The sequence below is a fragment of the Condylostylus longicornis genome, unplaced genomic scaffold (assembly GCF_029603195.1).
Source record: "Condylostylus longicornis isolate FDR11 unplaced genomic scaffold, ASM2960319v2 ptg000135l, whole genome shotgun sequence".
Classification (NCBI taxonomy): domain Eukaryota; kingdom Metazoa; phylum Arthropoda; class Insecta; order Diptera; family Dolichopodidae; genus Condylostylus; species Condylostylus longicornis.
Window position 1 is genome coordinate 7,119,548 of NW_026578103.1, and position 15,217 is coordinate 7,134,764.

General features: G+C 29.3%; 5 protein-coding genes across 5 annotated transcripts in view; 2 read left to right on the forward strand and 3 right to left on the reverse strand.

Annotated features, from left to right (window-relative positions):
* Positions 1-1,409, forward strand: part of LOC129615015 (collagen alpha-3(IV) chain-like) — a 41,191-nt gene extending 39,782 nt beyond the window's left edge. The window contains exons 9-11 of the mRNA XM_055530055.1: positions 49-163; positions 218-441; positions 502-1,409. Coding sequence (XP_055386030.1) covers positions 49-163; positions 218-441; positions 502-685 — 523 coding nt within the window. The 3' untranslated portion in view covers positions 686-1,409. The remainder of the gene's footprint in view (positions 1-48; positions 164-217; positions 442-501) is intronic.
* Positions 1,410-2,818: 1,409 nt separating this feature from the next.
* On the reverse strand, positions 2,819-4,579 carry LOC129615360 (thioredoxin reductase-like selenoprotein T homolog CG3887). Its single transcript, XM_055530519.1, has 4 exons — positions 4,471-4,579; positions 4,233-4,415; positions 3,528-3,816; positions 2,819-3,473 (listed from the first exon to the last, which is right to left on the reverse strand). Exons 2-4 carry the CDS (start codon positions 4,388-4,390, stop codon positions 3,309-3,311), a joined length of 612 nt encoding a protein of 203 aa, XP_055386494.1. The 5' UTR covers positions 4,391-4,415; positions 4,471-4,579; the 3' UTR covers positions 2,819-3,308.
* Positions 4,580-5,625: 1,046 nt separating this feature from the next.
* On the forward strand, positions 5,626-7,746 carry LOC129615003 (BUD13 homolog). The gene is made up of 2 exons (XM_055530037.1): positions 5,626-5,850; positions 5,905-7,746. The coding sequence occupies exons 1-2, from the start codon at positions 5,747-5,749 to the stop codon at positions 7,328-7,330; spliced, it is 1,530 nt and encodes a 509-aa protein (XP_055386012.1). The 5' UTR covers positions 5,626-5,746; the 3' UTR covers positions 7,331-7,746.
* Positions 7,745-10,023, reverse strand: LOC129615004 (stress-induced-phosphoprotein 1). The gene is made up of 4 exons (XM_055530038.1): positions 9,806-10,023; positions 8,569-9,717; positions 8,189-8,421; positions 7,745-8,122 (listed from the first exon to the last, which is right to left on the reverse strand). The coding sequence occupies exons 1-4, from the start codon at positions 9,812-9,814 to the stop codon at positions 8,050-8,052; spliced, it is 1,464 nt and encodes a 487-aa protein (XP_055386013.1). The 5' UTR covers positions 9,815-10,023; the 3' UTR covers positions 7,745-8,049.
* A 3,408-nt stretch (positions 10,024-13,431) lies between these two features.
* Positions 13,432-14,718, reverse strand: LOC129615334 (splicing factor U2af 38 kDa subunit). The gene is made up of 4 exons (XM_055530478.1): positions 14,558-14,718; positions 14,339-14,493; positions 13,922-14,276; positions 13,432-13,792 (listed from the first exon to the last, which is right to left on the reverse strand). Exons 1-4 carry the CDS (start codon positions 14,599-14,601, stop codon positions 13,654-13,656), a joined length of 693 nt encoding a protein of 230 aa, XP_055386453.1. The 5' UTR covers positions 14,602-14,718; the 3' UTR covers positions 13,432-13,653.
* Between the last annotated feature and the right edge of the window lie 499 nt (positions 14,719-15,217).

The window sequence follows — 15,217 nt, forward strand, 5'->3', positions numbered from 1 at the left end:
GTAATGTATACTTTAGAACATTTTTAATAATTTTCAATGTTTTGTTAGGTGCGTCGTTTGTGAAACCCGAACAACTATAATGGCATTGCATAGCCAAAGTATGAGTCTCCCAGATTGCCCAAAAGGATGGGATGAAATGTGGGCTGGCTATAGCTATTTAATGGTATAAATTTTTTATAATTAAAATTATTTTTGATAAAAAAAAATATTTTGCTAGTTAACTCACGACAATAGCGGCGGTTTTGGACAAGACTTATCCTCACCTGGATCATGTTTAGAAGAATTCCGAACAAATCCAATTATAGAATGTTCAGGTCATGGCAGGTGTAATTTTTATGATCCTTTAACTAATTTCTGGTTGGCTGTTATTGAAGAGCATGAGCAATTCATTAAACCAAATCAACGAACACTTAAAAAAGATCATACAAGCAAAATAAGCAGGTCTGTAAATATTCAGTACTTTATTACAAAATTAGGGCACTAATTTTAAAATTATTTTAGATGTGTTGTTTGCAAGAAACGATATCAATCACGACACGATTTACCACCTTTCCCTGAGCCAACGGGCTTGGAATTTAGACGACCTGAGGAAGAACATCGACCACAACCACCACCACCAGTTTACCCTAGAAGACCAAGGCCAAATGCACAAAGAACTCGGCGACCAACACAACGTCGTTTTTAAGTTAAAAAAATAGTTAAAAAAAATAATTTTAATTCTAAGTTCTTTTAAGTTTATGATTTTGTTACCTTTCAAATAGTTTATTTGTAGAATATAAATAACATTGTAAACATGTAGAATCCGAACTACGGCTCAAATTTTTAGCTAGAAATACTATTACTTTGATGTCCCTATCTTTTATATTGAAAATTAAAATTTCTTTTTTTCCATATTTTGTATAATTTTAAAGAAAGATTAAATAGCTTTTAAAGTGCCAGCAGATTTCGTATTTATAATGCTGTAAATATTTGCATACTATATTATACATGTATGTATGTATGTATATGGAATACGCAATAAAATTAAATTAACGTTTTCAAAACAAAGAGAAGAAAAGCTACAAAAGCAAACAACAAGTACTGATTATAAAAGAATTTTGAATACATACATAGGTATATGTACATATGTATGTATGTAGATGTTTGTTTTTTAGAATAATATAAGAAAACTGCTGTGCAAAAAGTGAAAAACTTAATTCATTATTATGAAAAATATTTAAAAAATAAGATTTTGTAAACTGCCATGTAAAAACTAAAATATTCTAAAACATAATGATATTACAATTTAAACAAAATTTAAAGTAGTTGTATTTATCGAGTAGAATACAGAAATCTTTTTAACTCATTATTTGTGTTATCAAATGTAAAAAAATATTAAAAATTATTTTGCATAATATTATTTATAAACTTTGGAAATGTAGATATGTATTAGGAAAAAATTGAAATATAACTTTTTTAATACTTATATGTACATGATATAATACAATATTTAGATACACAATAATTCACCCTCATAATACACAAGCATATGCACATATATAATGGACATACACAGTGTTTCTCATTCTGGGCTTTCATTTTTAAAAAAATACCGTTACTGCAGTGAATTATTAAAAAATTTTAAATTTTGAAAACATAACACAAGAGAAATGGGTGAAATCAATATTAAAAACTCATTTAGGTCTCTACTTACTACTCCAGTTCGTTAAAAACAGAGTCAATATAATTATGTCAGTTAACAAAAGTTTATTGTAAAAATTTATTACATCTATTTATTCATAATACATTTTTTTTAGTCTTAATCTATAGACTGGGTCTAATTTATAGTCTTAATCTATGTATAAATAAACTGACATACCTACTTCAATTTTCTTAATAAAAATTATAATTGACAATTTCATGATAAGCTTTTTCCAACATCTGCTTGAGCTCTTCCAATTTTTCCACCCAGACTTTACTTTAGTTGATCCTTTCATACCTACAATGAAAACGATTTTTTGTATTTAAATTAATAACAAAAAAGACATTTCTATTCTTTTAGCGTTAATATCATTCCCATATTTGTAACAATTTTCTCCTAGTAATACATTATCTCTCTTTACACAGTGATGACTTTTATAGCTAAAAATAAATATGTATTATAGTACTTACCTACAGTTTTCTTTTTGTAGTTGCATAAGTACATGTATTTTAAATTGCTCAAGATAATACAAGTAAAGAGACCATGAAAATATTCAGACTTTTTCCAGTAATTTAAGGAAAAAACCGAAAATTTTATTATAATTGAATTCCGATTTTTTGTTTCTCAATTTTAAACTTTCAGTTAATTTTTTTAAGAATAATATATAATGTGTAAGTATGTACATGTAATATATTCTTCAATATCTAAGTGCCGGAAATTTTCATGGGTTACACTTTCTTTTTATCTCCATTCTACTTGATTGGAACCCCATTCTTTCTTTTTTCTTTTTCGAAAAAAGGCTGATTTTTGTTATGGAAAACTACATTTTTTTGAAAATGGATTAAAGAACTTTATTTTCAATAGCAGGTTGCAAAAAAAAAATATTTCCAAATTTTTTAATCCATTTTGAGTTTTAATTTAAAATGTAAATCATTTTAATTTTGAAAAATTATTAGGACGTAGAAATGTACCTACTTTGAAGAAATTATTTTATTTCTCTGCATCAATAACAATATTAAAAAATATTAGATTTTTTATAAAATAATTTTCAAAGTAAAACTCCAAATCATTCATTATTTTTTGATACAGTGTACGAACTACACTTGTTATTAGTTGATCGTAACAGTGAAAGCAGTGTTTAATTTCTCATTTAAAAATTTATTATACCGCACAAATTTATTTAAAATTAAAGTTGTTTTATTGCTATCTTACCGTAAGGAAACAATTATGTATATTATCTATTGTGACTGAAATACTTCAAAATCCAACCAATTTTATTTTAACTACGAACTTATGTATATATAAATTATACTATGATAAACAAAAAAACAATTTTTTTGAAATAAAATAAATTTAGATAAGAAAACACAATAACCAACTTATCATAGCTAATTAAAACAAATTTCTGACTAAAATTTTATAGGAGACACCTTTACAAATTAAATACAACATTTTACTTTATAGACCTCAATGTTAAAAAAAAATCACATTTCAAATTTATTTTACAAAACTTCTTAATTTCAATAAAGAATTCGAAACAAAGGTGTAAATCAAAAAGTCTTACGAGTTCTTAAGTATATTTAAATGTATCTTCTTTTATATTATCTCTTTTCTATACTGTTCGATTTTATTTCACAAAATCTGGATTGTCGTTAATCTTTTCTTGATTAAATTGTAAATGGCTATCTATAATTTGAAATAATTCTTGTGGTTGAGGAATTCGCCCTGTTTGTAATTTTGACCAAACTGGTACATCGTTTAAGGATATTTCAAATGCTCCTGAAGACACCAACTACAATTACATTCATTTTTCTGTTTCTATTTCTATTAAATGTTGCTTACTTACATGAGCTTCTAACATGTTCCCAACAAAAAATACCATTAAACAAGTGTAAAATTTATTTTCATGGCAAAATCTCCACCAACTCGGAATTTGTTGACCCATAGCTCCAAATATATCAAACTGGGTTAGCACAATAACTATAAGCAAAATTTTGACCGCAAACACTCCTTTTGAAAGGTATAAATTAAATCCGGGGGGATCAAAATTTGCTCCACGAATAGTTATTTGCGGATATTTTTCATTCAAAATTCCAACATAGTCTTCAAATGCCTTTCTATATCCACAAGAATAGCTAAATTGCAATATAAATTTTTTTAAAGTTTATTTTTAAATAATTTTAAATAAAATATAATTAATTATCAAATTATTATGATGACATATAAGGAAGAAGTTCAGAAACAGCAAATTAAATGTGCAAGTGCTTATTTATTTATGTTATTGTTTTTAATATTTCATCAAATATGATCCCATTAGAGGCTCATTTAGAAAAAATAATTACATTTAAATGTTTATTTCAAATAACATGTAGAACAAAATAGTTACATTCACAATTAATTGAAGTGGATTATTAAATCTATATACACACATAGGTGTGTACATACATATTATATGTAATTAATTTTTACACTTATCGATATTGTTATCATTGATTTATAAAAATTCAAATTAACCTAATTTATGCACTTTTGATATAAATGAAATACTAACCAATACAAAAAAGTCATTGTCGGTCCCCCAACATTTTGTCCCAGCTTTGTTAAGGGAATTTCTTTTTCAATTTCAGCGGTTACATCAGTCAAGCCAATAATTAGTAGACAAGAAAGTGCTAATATAATTTTCGGCGTTACTTTTTTCTGCAATACCATTTTGCTTTTATTTTGTAACTTACACCTAAAAATCAGCAATTCGAAATTTCGATTTAAAAAAATAAATCTTAAATATTTACTATAATATTGAAGATTGCCAAATTCTAGTTTAATAATTATCTACGAAATAAGTTTTTTAAATTCCCAGTGATGTTTTTTTTAAATGCTCAAATTCTATATGATGGGAAAGGAACTAAAAATTAAAGCTGTCAAAATGGGTTAATTAAACAACAAAAATAAAACATCAAATTGTTTAAAATGTCAATTTTGCACAAAATTTTCGTTTGTGCTAACTTACAGTTAAAATAAGTCCGGTATTATTCCAGAAATCATCGCATGTTGACAGCTTGTAAAAACACAACTCTAAATAAACTAAAAGAAATAAAAAAAACTAAACGAATAATTACTCTCTCATAGAAAGACATTCTTTAATTTTTTGTATTGTTTTCTGATAATCTTGATTATATAAAAATTACAGATCTGAAAATCTCACATAAAAAACTTTCAGTAAACAACCTTGCAACGTTACATAATATTTTACGTAAACGTTTTACTATAGTGTAGACTTTTAATTTATTCAATTCTTTGTTTCTCACCAGAGGTGTGTTTTGCTTTTAATCAAAATTCAATGTTAGAATTGGTGAAATCTTAGGTTTTTTAAAATAATTTAGGTTACGAACATTTTAATAAGGAAATTAATTTGGCTACATTATTCTTGTCTTCTACATGCGGGACAGCTTGAGAAATTCGACTCCTGATGGCAAGCGTGGACGAAGAGGATGGGATATCAAAGATTGGCGTCGAGGATTTAGATAGATTCCTCAAAAGAACCGGGTAGTGGGTTGGTGAAGAGGTTGAAAATCGCCTTCTTCATCAGAACAGACTTTATGAATTGCTCCAAACTTTATTATTGTTCTGTTTATCTCTTTAGAAAAGTAATTGAGCTATGAGATTCATCATCCTACTAATTTGTTATATAGCACATCTAGAGATGCAGACCTGCAGCTCAAGTTGAAATATACATCGTTCAGAATTGTGCTTCCTAAATAAGTTTTTTCAATAAATATTTGGATGAAATACAAATCGCAAAACTTCAAAATCACATTAACATATTACCCATAAAAAAAGGTCTTACTGTATTTCAATTGTACTTTAGTCGCATTAATGTTACATTATCTCAATTGAAAGATGTCATAAACTTTGACAACCAAAAAAATTTCCTTGTAACTTATATTGTTTACATTATATATGATATTATCACAAATATAATATAATATTGCGTTTATAATAACTGAAACGAAGTAATTATTTTATCGTAAGAAACAGTAGAATAAGTAAAAGACCGCGCGTTTGAAAATGGTTAAAAGTTTCCCGGACCAGAAAGAATATTTAAAAAAATATCTTTCTGGAAATAAACAAAAAGTTAAGAAAAGTAAAAATTCTCGACGATTAGCCAAAGGGTAAAAAACAAGGGTAATGTACATATAAAAAGATTCATATAATTCTCATTTCAGAGTAAAGTTAATAGACGATGATGAAGCAATTAAGTCTATTGGTGTCGATGACGATGATTTGGTACTTGAAGGAGAAGATGCCCCACAAATAATATTAGGAGAAGGAGTGGAACCATCTGCTATTAAAACCTCTATTAAGTGGAAAAAAACATTATTAGTAGAAGAAAAACCTGAAATACCAAAATTTTTAAAAAACTTCTCTACCGTAGAACTTCCAAAAGTTAAAAACAGCAATGAATATAAAGCTGAAACATTAAAAGATATGCATTTGTATGCAAATGATGAAAATTTCAATAAAAAAAAGGAGTTTCTTCAAGAAGATCAATCTCCTCCAAGAAAAAGAACAAATATTTGTAAAACAAACGAGTACAATAGAAAAAGTTCTCCTTTAAGAAAACTGGATCGAGAAAAATATTTGCCAAAAGAAGAAAGCTCAAATAGCGACTTATCACCTGAAAGAAGACGAAAATCTGAAAAGGGAAGATCTTATAAGGGAAAGAATTCTAAAAAATTGGAAAAAGATACAAACTACAGCAGTGATATTTCCCCACCAAGATTGGTTGAAAGAAGATCGTCTAAGAGCAAAGATTTAAAAAATGAGAAAATAACATTTCGAAGCAATCATTCAAATAAAATAAGAAGAAGTAACTCTTCGGATAGACAAAGCTCCAGCATGAAATTCTCTTCTAAAAATGAACATCGTTTACGCAAGTATGAAAATGATTTTGAAAATGTAACTGAAAAACCAAATAACAAATATCGATCATCTTTTACGAAAGGCGAAGTATCAAAACCTTATCATGAAAAGAATACAAAAATGATCAGCGGCAAGGATTCTGGGTTAAGAACCGCAAAGGATCTTGCAGAAGAAATGAAAATATTTCGAAAGAAAGAGTCAGAAATGTTCAGCAAATTATCAACTTGTGCAGACAAATTTTCTGAGCCAACTATCAGGTCAAACGTACGAAATAAAATTGAAACAGAAGACGAAAAAATTATAAGAAAAAGAAAAGAGGAAGACAGTGAGAAAAAGCAAAAAGTGTACAACTCATGGGGTAAAGGTCTGAAGCAAATTGAAAGTCATAAAACAAAATTAATTGAAGAAGAATATGAAAGTAGTAAACCTTTAGCCCGTTACGCAAACGACAAAGATCTTGACGATATGCTAAAACAAGTAGAAAGAGAAGGTGATCCAATGTTAGAATACCTACGAAACAAAAAAGAAAAAGAAAGAGTTAATAAAAGAAATCCAGAAGTACCAATTTACAACGGCAGCTATTCGGAAAATCGTTTTGGAATTAGGCCAGGATATAGATGGGATGGGGTTGACAGATCCAATGGTTACGAAAAAAAGTATTTTGAAAAGCAGAGTGTGAAAAAAGCACAAGAAGAAGAAGCCTATCGTTATAGTACAGAAGATATGTAATTGAAAGAAGCTAATAGGTTTATTAAAAAATTCATTGCAAATATGCCTTACACACATTCCAGTTATAAATAAAAACGTTTGATTTAAACTAAGACGGAAATTCACAAAAGAACTATCAAATTCTTCTTTGGAAATATCCAACTTAGAATTCAAATGTAGAGCAAGAACATTAAAACTGATACCTGCAGAAAAATGAAGCAAATTTAGAAATTTAAATTTCTATTTAATTTAAAAATTAAATAGAAATTTTTTTAATAATTTTCAAATAGGCTGTAAAGGCATTCTTACCTTATTGAACATTTAATTTTCTTTACATAACACAACGTTTAATTATCAAAGAGGCGGCAAATATAATTCTTTTAACTGAAATCAGAACACCTATAAAATCTGATTTAAATAAAGAAATCCAAGCAGTATATCTTATTTTGATTTTATTTTAATAATTTTTAATTTGTATACACATAACAAATTCATAAAGAAAAATGGAAATTAGTGATCTCAGACTTGCTACTGAAAAAATGTTTGCCCTTAATGCACATTTTTATATATTTAACGCAGCAAATTAATCCGTATTTATAAAATATTAAAAATAACTAAAATATTTTTGTAAAAAATAATTCGATATCAAAGACCATTTATAAAGCAATTATTTTCAATATACTGTCCAAATAGCTATGTCGTTATTCTATTGTGTTCTTTTCTTTGCTGGGAAATACTTTTTAATGAATTTCTATTATACCGGAACCTAAAAGTTTCATTATTTTGTCGGCTATAGCTGGATTTTTTAAATGTCTAAAACAATGAAAAACAAAAAAAGTGTTAAATCAAAAAAAAAAATTTATTTTGCTGTAAACTTACTCCTGAACTGCATTCGGGTCACTTTGCATTTGCTCTAGAATAAGGCGCATTGCAGGATCCTTAAGTATTTGTTGTATCTCTGGGTCCGACATTGCGTTTTTCCATACTTCCTGCGGATTTTTATAATAACCCATCGAACAAGCGCGATACCCTTCAAGAGCTTCAGCGTTATTGGGATCTATTTCTAAAGCCTTTTGATAAGCTGAAGATGCTTTTGTTGGAGCTTGCATTCCCTATATAGAAATTAAAGATATAAATTTTAGCTGACTTAAAACTGAGATAAAAACTTGAAATATTTTTAGGGATAAATTCAAAACTTAAAATATGTCAAAACATGCATAGTTTGAAACAAAAAAGATTGCTTGAATTCCTATGGTTACCTGTAAAATTTTTCCCTTCCTAATATAACCTTTGATAAATTTACTGTCTAATTCAATACACTTATCGCAATCCTTTAATCCTAAGTCAAAGGCAGCAAGTTTAGTGTAGCAAGCAGCTCTATTACTATACAATTTCGGATCATCAGGATTACGTTTGATTGCTTCGCTATAATGTTTAACAGCGGTACTATAGTCACCTTTTTTAAACAATTCATTTCCCTTTTCTTTTTCTTCTTCTGCTTTTACTGGATCAATATAAGCTTTACGTTCTTGTTCTTTGATAAGTTTCTCTGCTTCACTCAATAGAGTTTTCACTTCCGGTGTACGATGTTCCGCCATTGATTTTTCGTAGTAAGTTTTAGCCATTTTCCAATTCTCCATTTTTCTATAAGCATTACCAATTCTAGCAAAAGCTTTTGATATTAGTTTATAATCTGCACGATTTTCTCTTCCAACTTCAATTCCTTTTTCACATTCTTTAATACATTTGTCATAGTCTTTTTGTTCGAAATAAACGGCAGCTATATTATTGTGAAACGTAATATCCGTAGGGTCTATTTCTAAGGCTTTATTATAATGAATTAAAGCATTTTCAAAATCCTTTTTTTTATAAGCTGCATTTCCTGCTTCTTTAGCATTTTTGGCTTCTAATTTTTTCTTTTCTTCTTCTGTTAAATTCTCCACATTGGCTTCTTTTTTGTTTGTATCGGTTGGTTTATTATTTGTTGTTTTAGTAGTTGAGTATGATGGTGGCGATTGCGGATCTATATCCATGGGCGTTTGATTTAAAAGTTGAGCTAATACGGCCTCCCTTATTTCATTCTGCCCTTGAATTAAAGCAGCGTTATTTGGATCATATTTTAAACCATCAGCATAAGCTTTGAACGCCTCATGATATTTTTGCAAACCGGTATAAGCAGCACCTAATCTGGAATAGCCCTTTACCCAAGAGGGATTAAGCGAGACGGTTTTTTCAGCATCTTTTAAAGCCAAATCATATTTCCCTGCTTTTGAATAGGCAGCGGACCGGTTACTATATAAAACATGATTTTTTTCATCCAAATTTATTGCTTCTGTATAGGATGCAATTGCTTCCTCATATTTGTCTTCCGCTAAGGCCTTATTTCCTTTTTCCTTCAAAGCATTAATCTGAAATTTTCAAAAGATACATCAAAAAGCTTCATCATTGTCTCATACTAACGTTCCTAACCAAAAAAAAATTTGGTAAGTTACTTACCTGATCCATATTTCAAAGGGATTTTTGTTAAAGATCTTTCTTTTTTTTAAATCAATAATAAATTACTACGTGCGAAAATAATCGAACTTTCTTCAATCTGGATATTAAATAACACCAAAATTAACCGCGTTTCACAAATTCTCCTGATTTTGAAACTTCTAGAAAATTTTTGTTACTAATTATTTTCCCTGCTTCTACTTCTTTTGCACAAAAATGTGTCACTATTATACAGTGTTACCAAATCCAAATCAAATGCATTAACATCAAATTATGACAATTCGTTTCGTTTGCGGTTTCCACTATCTAACAAATAAAATCTGTCACTATTTTTAATTTGTAAAACAGCCAATAAATATGTCAACGTTTAAAATTTTTTTCAATAAAAGTAATTATTTAATATTCGCCCAAAATTTATAAAAGGAATAAAAAAAACAACGATAAAGGTGATTTTATATTATGGTACTTAAAACATTTTTATTGCGTGTTCTTCATTTTTGCTAAATAAAAAGTTAAAAAGATTAAAAAATTAAAATTTATGCAAGCTTCAAACTTGTTTAAATGGTTCTGGGACAGAAAAAGTATACATGGGTCACTATTTATATTTCGGGTCTAGCAATAAAAAACAAACATTTATCATTGGAAATGGTTTTATTGTTTTTCAAAATATTCCCCATGAAGATCAATACACTTTTGCATGCGCTGAAACCAATTTTCGTAGCACTTTTTCCACTCCGATTGAGACACCTCCAAAACATGGTTTTTGAACGCATCGACTGCTTCTTCAGGTGTTAAAAATCGTTGTCCACGCATTTTTTTTTTGATGTGAGGGAATAAGAAGAAGTCATTGGGTGCTAAATCAGGACTGTACGGCGGATGACCTATCAATTCGACATTTTGAGTGCTCAAATAGTCCATTGTTTCAGCTGATTTGTGAGAGCTTGCATTGTCATGATGAAGAATGATTCGCCGGCGCTTGTTTGTTTTCCTTATTTCTTCGAAAACTTTCGGCAAACAGATGGTGGTGTACCATTCAGAATTGACCGTCCTACGTTCCACTAAAGGTACTGTGGCCACATGACCGGTTATACCAAAAAAAAACGCGATCATTTGCTTCGATGTGCTTCTTCCACGAACAACTTTTGTTGGATTTGGCTCGTCTTGGAACACCCATACGGTCGATTGCTGTTTCGTTTCGGGCTCATATGCATAGATCCATGATTCATGACCTGTGACTATCTTATAAACGTCTTTTGACGCACCGCGATTGAATTTTTTCAACATTTCTTTGCTCCAATCGACACGAGCCTTTTTTTGTGCAATCGTCAAATTTTTTGGGATCCATCGACAACACACCTTTTTCACGGCAAGATGTTCATGCAATATCTTATGTACGCTGGTGGAACTAATGCCCAAGGATGCCTCAATCTCACAGTATGTCACATGCCGGTCCATCACTATCATTTCGCGCACAGCATCGATGGTTTCCGGGAAAACGACCGAAATTTGCCGACCTTCACGAAATTCATCCTGGAGCGAACGGCGTCCGAAACCAAACTCTTGGTACCAGCGATTTACAGTGGTTTTTGATGGTGCTTCATCACCAAAAGTCGAAACAAGTTGATCGAGACACTCTTGTCTCGATAATCCGCGCCGAAAATCGTAAAAAATCATCGCACGAAAATTTTCACGGGACAATTCCATTTTTTGACCGAGATGAATTTTTCAAGTCACTGTAAACAAAAAAATTCGCGCTCGAATGACAAAACGTTCTGAGTGAAGTTGTCCTAAAAAATGTCAAACTTTCCAATGGAAGTGTCAGATTGCACCTGGCAGCACTAGTATTGCCAGGACCCGAAATATAAATAGTGACTACGTAGAATATAAAATTGTTCAATAATGCCAATGTAAAAACGTAGATGCACTTACATTGTTTTAGCATTATTTTTATTGGACAAATGTGTTCACGGAAAAAAATTAATTTATTGCAAAGTTAGCTAAATGAATTATTTGTATCTTCCTCTTTTGATTATTTTATTAAAAAGAAGACTAAATAGTGAAAGAAACACATAAAATAATGTAGCAAAATAACGATTTAGAAATGCCATAGGAAGAACCATATTTTTTTCTGTTTCATCAAGCCCCACATAAGTCAAAAACTTGATATTATTCTCTTTTTCAACAAAAAGAATTGTTAATTTGAAGTTGTCGGAAGTATTTAAATTTCAAATACAAAGAATACCGAGTAACAGAAGGAAGCAGTAACAAAAAAAAATTATTATTGACTCAGTTTGTATTGAAGATATTCAACTATAAAAAACATGATAAAAATTTACTAGCATGCAGAAATATTTAACAAAAAAAATTATAAAAATTTTTCAAACTTTTGGAAGCCTTGCATCGGCATTCCGCAATCTTTTAAAAATTCACATACATATGAATTCATAAATGAAGGAATGAAAAAAATTTTACACATCGACCTGTCCCATTCTTGCACTTTCGCACATAGTATAGCGCGCTATGTTTAAGATTAAAGCTGTGATAGAGCTCGATGATTTTTACATATCAGACTGAAATTATCTGATGGAATTCTGATTTTACGCTAAAATAATTTAATAACTTGTTTTTGAATTAATATCAAAATCACAGCTAACATAAAAATCAGTTAATTGCTGTTCAAAAGTCCCACTAAAAAGTTATTGTGCTGTTCAAAACTCCCCCTTATAAAAGTTAAGATTCTGACAGTAAATCTAATGAGAATAGAGTAATGATGTAACTTTTATTATTTGCCGCTAGAAAAGTCTGACGTCAAACAGCATTTGCATGACTTTCAGCAGACAGATTAATTTCAGATTTTGCCGTATGTGTATATAAGTTGTACCTTACAACAAGGTGTGGAAACAGGCCCGTTTAAGCAAAGACTCTTGAAGTAAATGAGTCTCGCATCTCCACATAGTTAAAAGGAACTTCAGTTCATGTTATTTCATGCTACAAACATATATATTCATTTTATATTTTATATAATGAAAAGAACATAATGTAAATTTATGTTATAACTAATTAGAATGTATAGATATTCTACACAAAAATATTGCATAACTGTGTTAAAGTAATATCAGTAGTTTAATAATAATAAGAAAAATTTTGTTTTGAACTCGTTTAAATGCTTTTAATTGTTTACCTGCGCCACCCTAAGAGAATTTTCGAACATTTAGATGTCAATGGAAAATGTAAACAAGTTGAAACATATTTTAACCTCAATAGATTTGTTAAATTAATTATGTCTGCTACCGCAAAACTAACTCTTTTTGCTTCATGCATCACATCTTTTGGCATTATTGGATATGTTCACTACAAACAAACAAGTGACAGGTATATTTTTAACATGGAAAAATTTTATGCTAACCCTTAATAATTTTTATATGAAGACAAAAACTTCATGAAGGGGTAATCAAGGATGTCGAAAGGCAGCAACGAAGAAAATTAGAAAATACATATAATCTTCAACAGCAAATCGATTTAACTAAAAAGTTAAAAAAGGAACTAAGAGATAAGGAACAAGTAAATTAAAAAATATATACATACGTAGATAAGTCATCTATCTAATGTATTTTAGAACATAAAAACAGTTTTAGAATAAAATATAAAATAAGATTTATTTGTAGGTTTTACAATTTTCTTTGCTGTATTTTTATTAATTTGTGTGAAATGGATGTTAAACACAATTTTTGATAAGACTTTCATAATATAAATTCCGATTTTGATATTATTTTTAAAATATAAACTTTACACCTTCGGAAATTACAAAAACAGTTTAACGAACATTTATTCTTATGTTCAATCATATAAAATTAGTATCTTCCTTTTCGATCCCTACTTCTTGATCTACGTCGTTCTCTAGATCTTGAACGACGTTTTCTAGGAGATCTTGACCTGCTACGAGAACGTCCTCCACCAAAACCGCGGCCACCTCTTCTTGAATATAAGTATCTGCAAAAATGTAAAAAATGAGTGAAGTTCAAATGAACATAAAAATTGTATTGCAATCTAGTTCAGATTTTCAATTCAAATTTATATTTGTGAAATATTTGTTGCTGTTAAAAATAAAATATTAATCACCTCCTCAACTCCCTGGATATTGGTTTCAAGTGCATAAAATTGCAAAATCCAGAACGTGTGCATTCACCCATTTCGTACTGTCTACAACAAGCTTCCCTAAAATCTGTTACTGGAGACAATTCAGCATATACGGGGCGCCCACCAAACCAACGATTGTTCAATACCTTTGCTGCTCTTTCAGCGTCTTCCTCGTTTCGAAATTTGATGTAAACATTACCAACTAGATGATCTCCCAAATTGTCACAAACATTCATTTCTTCTATTTCCCCATATTTATCTTCACATTCAACGAATACATCTTCAAAGAAGTTATCGTAATGTTCCTGCATTTCTTCATCAGACACGTTTGCAACCACTGAATATTATATTAAATTTTATTTTACACTACCTAGTACATACATTAAAAAAAAAACTTACAATGGCTACCATCCGCAGATTTAGCAGAATTTTGAGGGTTCACATATAAATTTTGCAATAAAACTGTTTGAGAAAATGTTGGTTTATTATGTATCCGCGAACACCGATCTCCATGACGGCATGCACCAATTTTAAAATAAAATGAACAATTTACTCTGAAATAAATCAAATAATAAACACATCACAAACAATTTTATCATTTTCATAAAAAAATAATACTTGTCTTTCTCTGTTCCGAATATAGAGGCTAAATATTCTGCCATTTCCAGCAAATTTAATTTGATAATTAAAAAGTGTATATACTAAAATTATCAAATTATTCGATGAAAATATAGGTATTAGTTATTTTATTCAACTTCCAAGCCACTTTGACAAATGGCGGCCCAATGAAAAAATGTTGACTGAAAAAGAATCGATACTCGTAAAATTTATATATACCACATTTATATTATACTCAGGGATGCCCTGAATGATAAATGGCGATTTACAATATTTGCATTGCAGTTTTTAATAACATTTATGTATGTACATTTTTCATACGAAAATGTCACAACTCGTTGAATTGCAATACAAAATACAAGCTAGGGAGCAATTACTCATTGAACTAAATCTTCTAGTTAATCTAATATAAAATAGGATGAGTATTTACTTATCAGTTTTATATTATGTGTTAATACCAAAGTTTTGGTTGGAATATTTTAAATACTTGCTATCTATAAACCGACAATTTAAAAAAAATCAAATATCAGCAAAATAATTAAAAAAATTTAGTTTGCACTATATTGGCTATAAAAATTTGATAGGAATCTGATACCAATAGAGTAGTTGTGTATAACAATAATTTAGTTTTCATGATGACTCAATTTGAATCAACAGTTG

Bases quoted from the DNA above. Each gene is read 5' to 3' on its own strand.
- LOC129615334 (XM_055530478.1), bottom strand. From the start codon at position 14,601: ATGGCAGAATATTTAGCCTCTATATTCGGAACAGAGAAAGACAA. The intron at 14,494-14,557 runs GTATTATTTTTT...GATTTATTTCAG, and splicing joins TTCGGAACAGAGAAAGACAA to AGTAAATTGTTCATTTTATT. The intron at 14,277-14,338 runs GTAAGTTTTTTT...TATAATATTCAG, and splicing joins ATCTGCGGATGGTAGCCATT to TGGTTGCAAACGTGTCTGAT.
- LOC129615004 (XM_055530038.1), bottom strand. The intron at 8,422-8,568 runs GTAACCATAGGA...ATTTCTATATAG, and splicing joins GGAAGGGAAAAATTTTACAG to GGAATGCAAGCTCCAACAAA. The intron at 8,123-8,188 runs GTAAGTTTACAG...TCATTGTTTTAG, and splicing joins GACCCGAATGCAGTTCAGGA to ACATTTAAAAAATCCAGCTA.
- LOC129615003 (XM_055530037.1), top strand. From the start codon at position 5,747: ATGGTTAAAAGTTTCCCGGACCAGAAAGAATATTTAAAAAAATATCTT. The intron at 5,851-5,904 runs GTAAAAAACAAG...TTCTCATTTCAG, and splicing joins TCTCGACGATTAGCCAAAGG to AGTAAAGTTAATAGACGATG.
- LOC129615360 (XM_055530519.1), bottom strand. From the start codon at position 4,390: ATGGTATTGCAGAAAAAAGTAACGCCGAAAATTATATTAGCACTTTCT. The intron at 3,817-4,232 runs GTTAGTATTTCA...ATTGCAATTTAG, and splicing joins ACAATGACTTTTTTGTATTG to CTATTCTTGTGGATATAGAA. The intron at 3,474-3,527 runs GTAAGTAAGCAA...ATGTAATTGTAG, and splicing joins GGAACATGTTAGAAGCTCAT to TTGGTGTCTTCAGGAGCATT.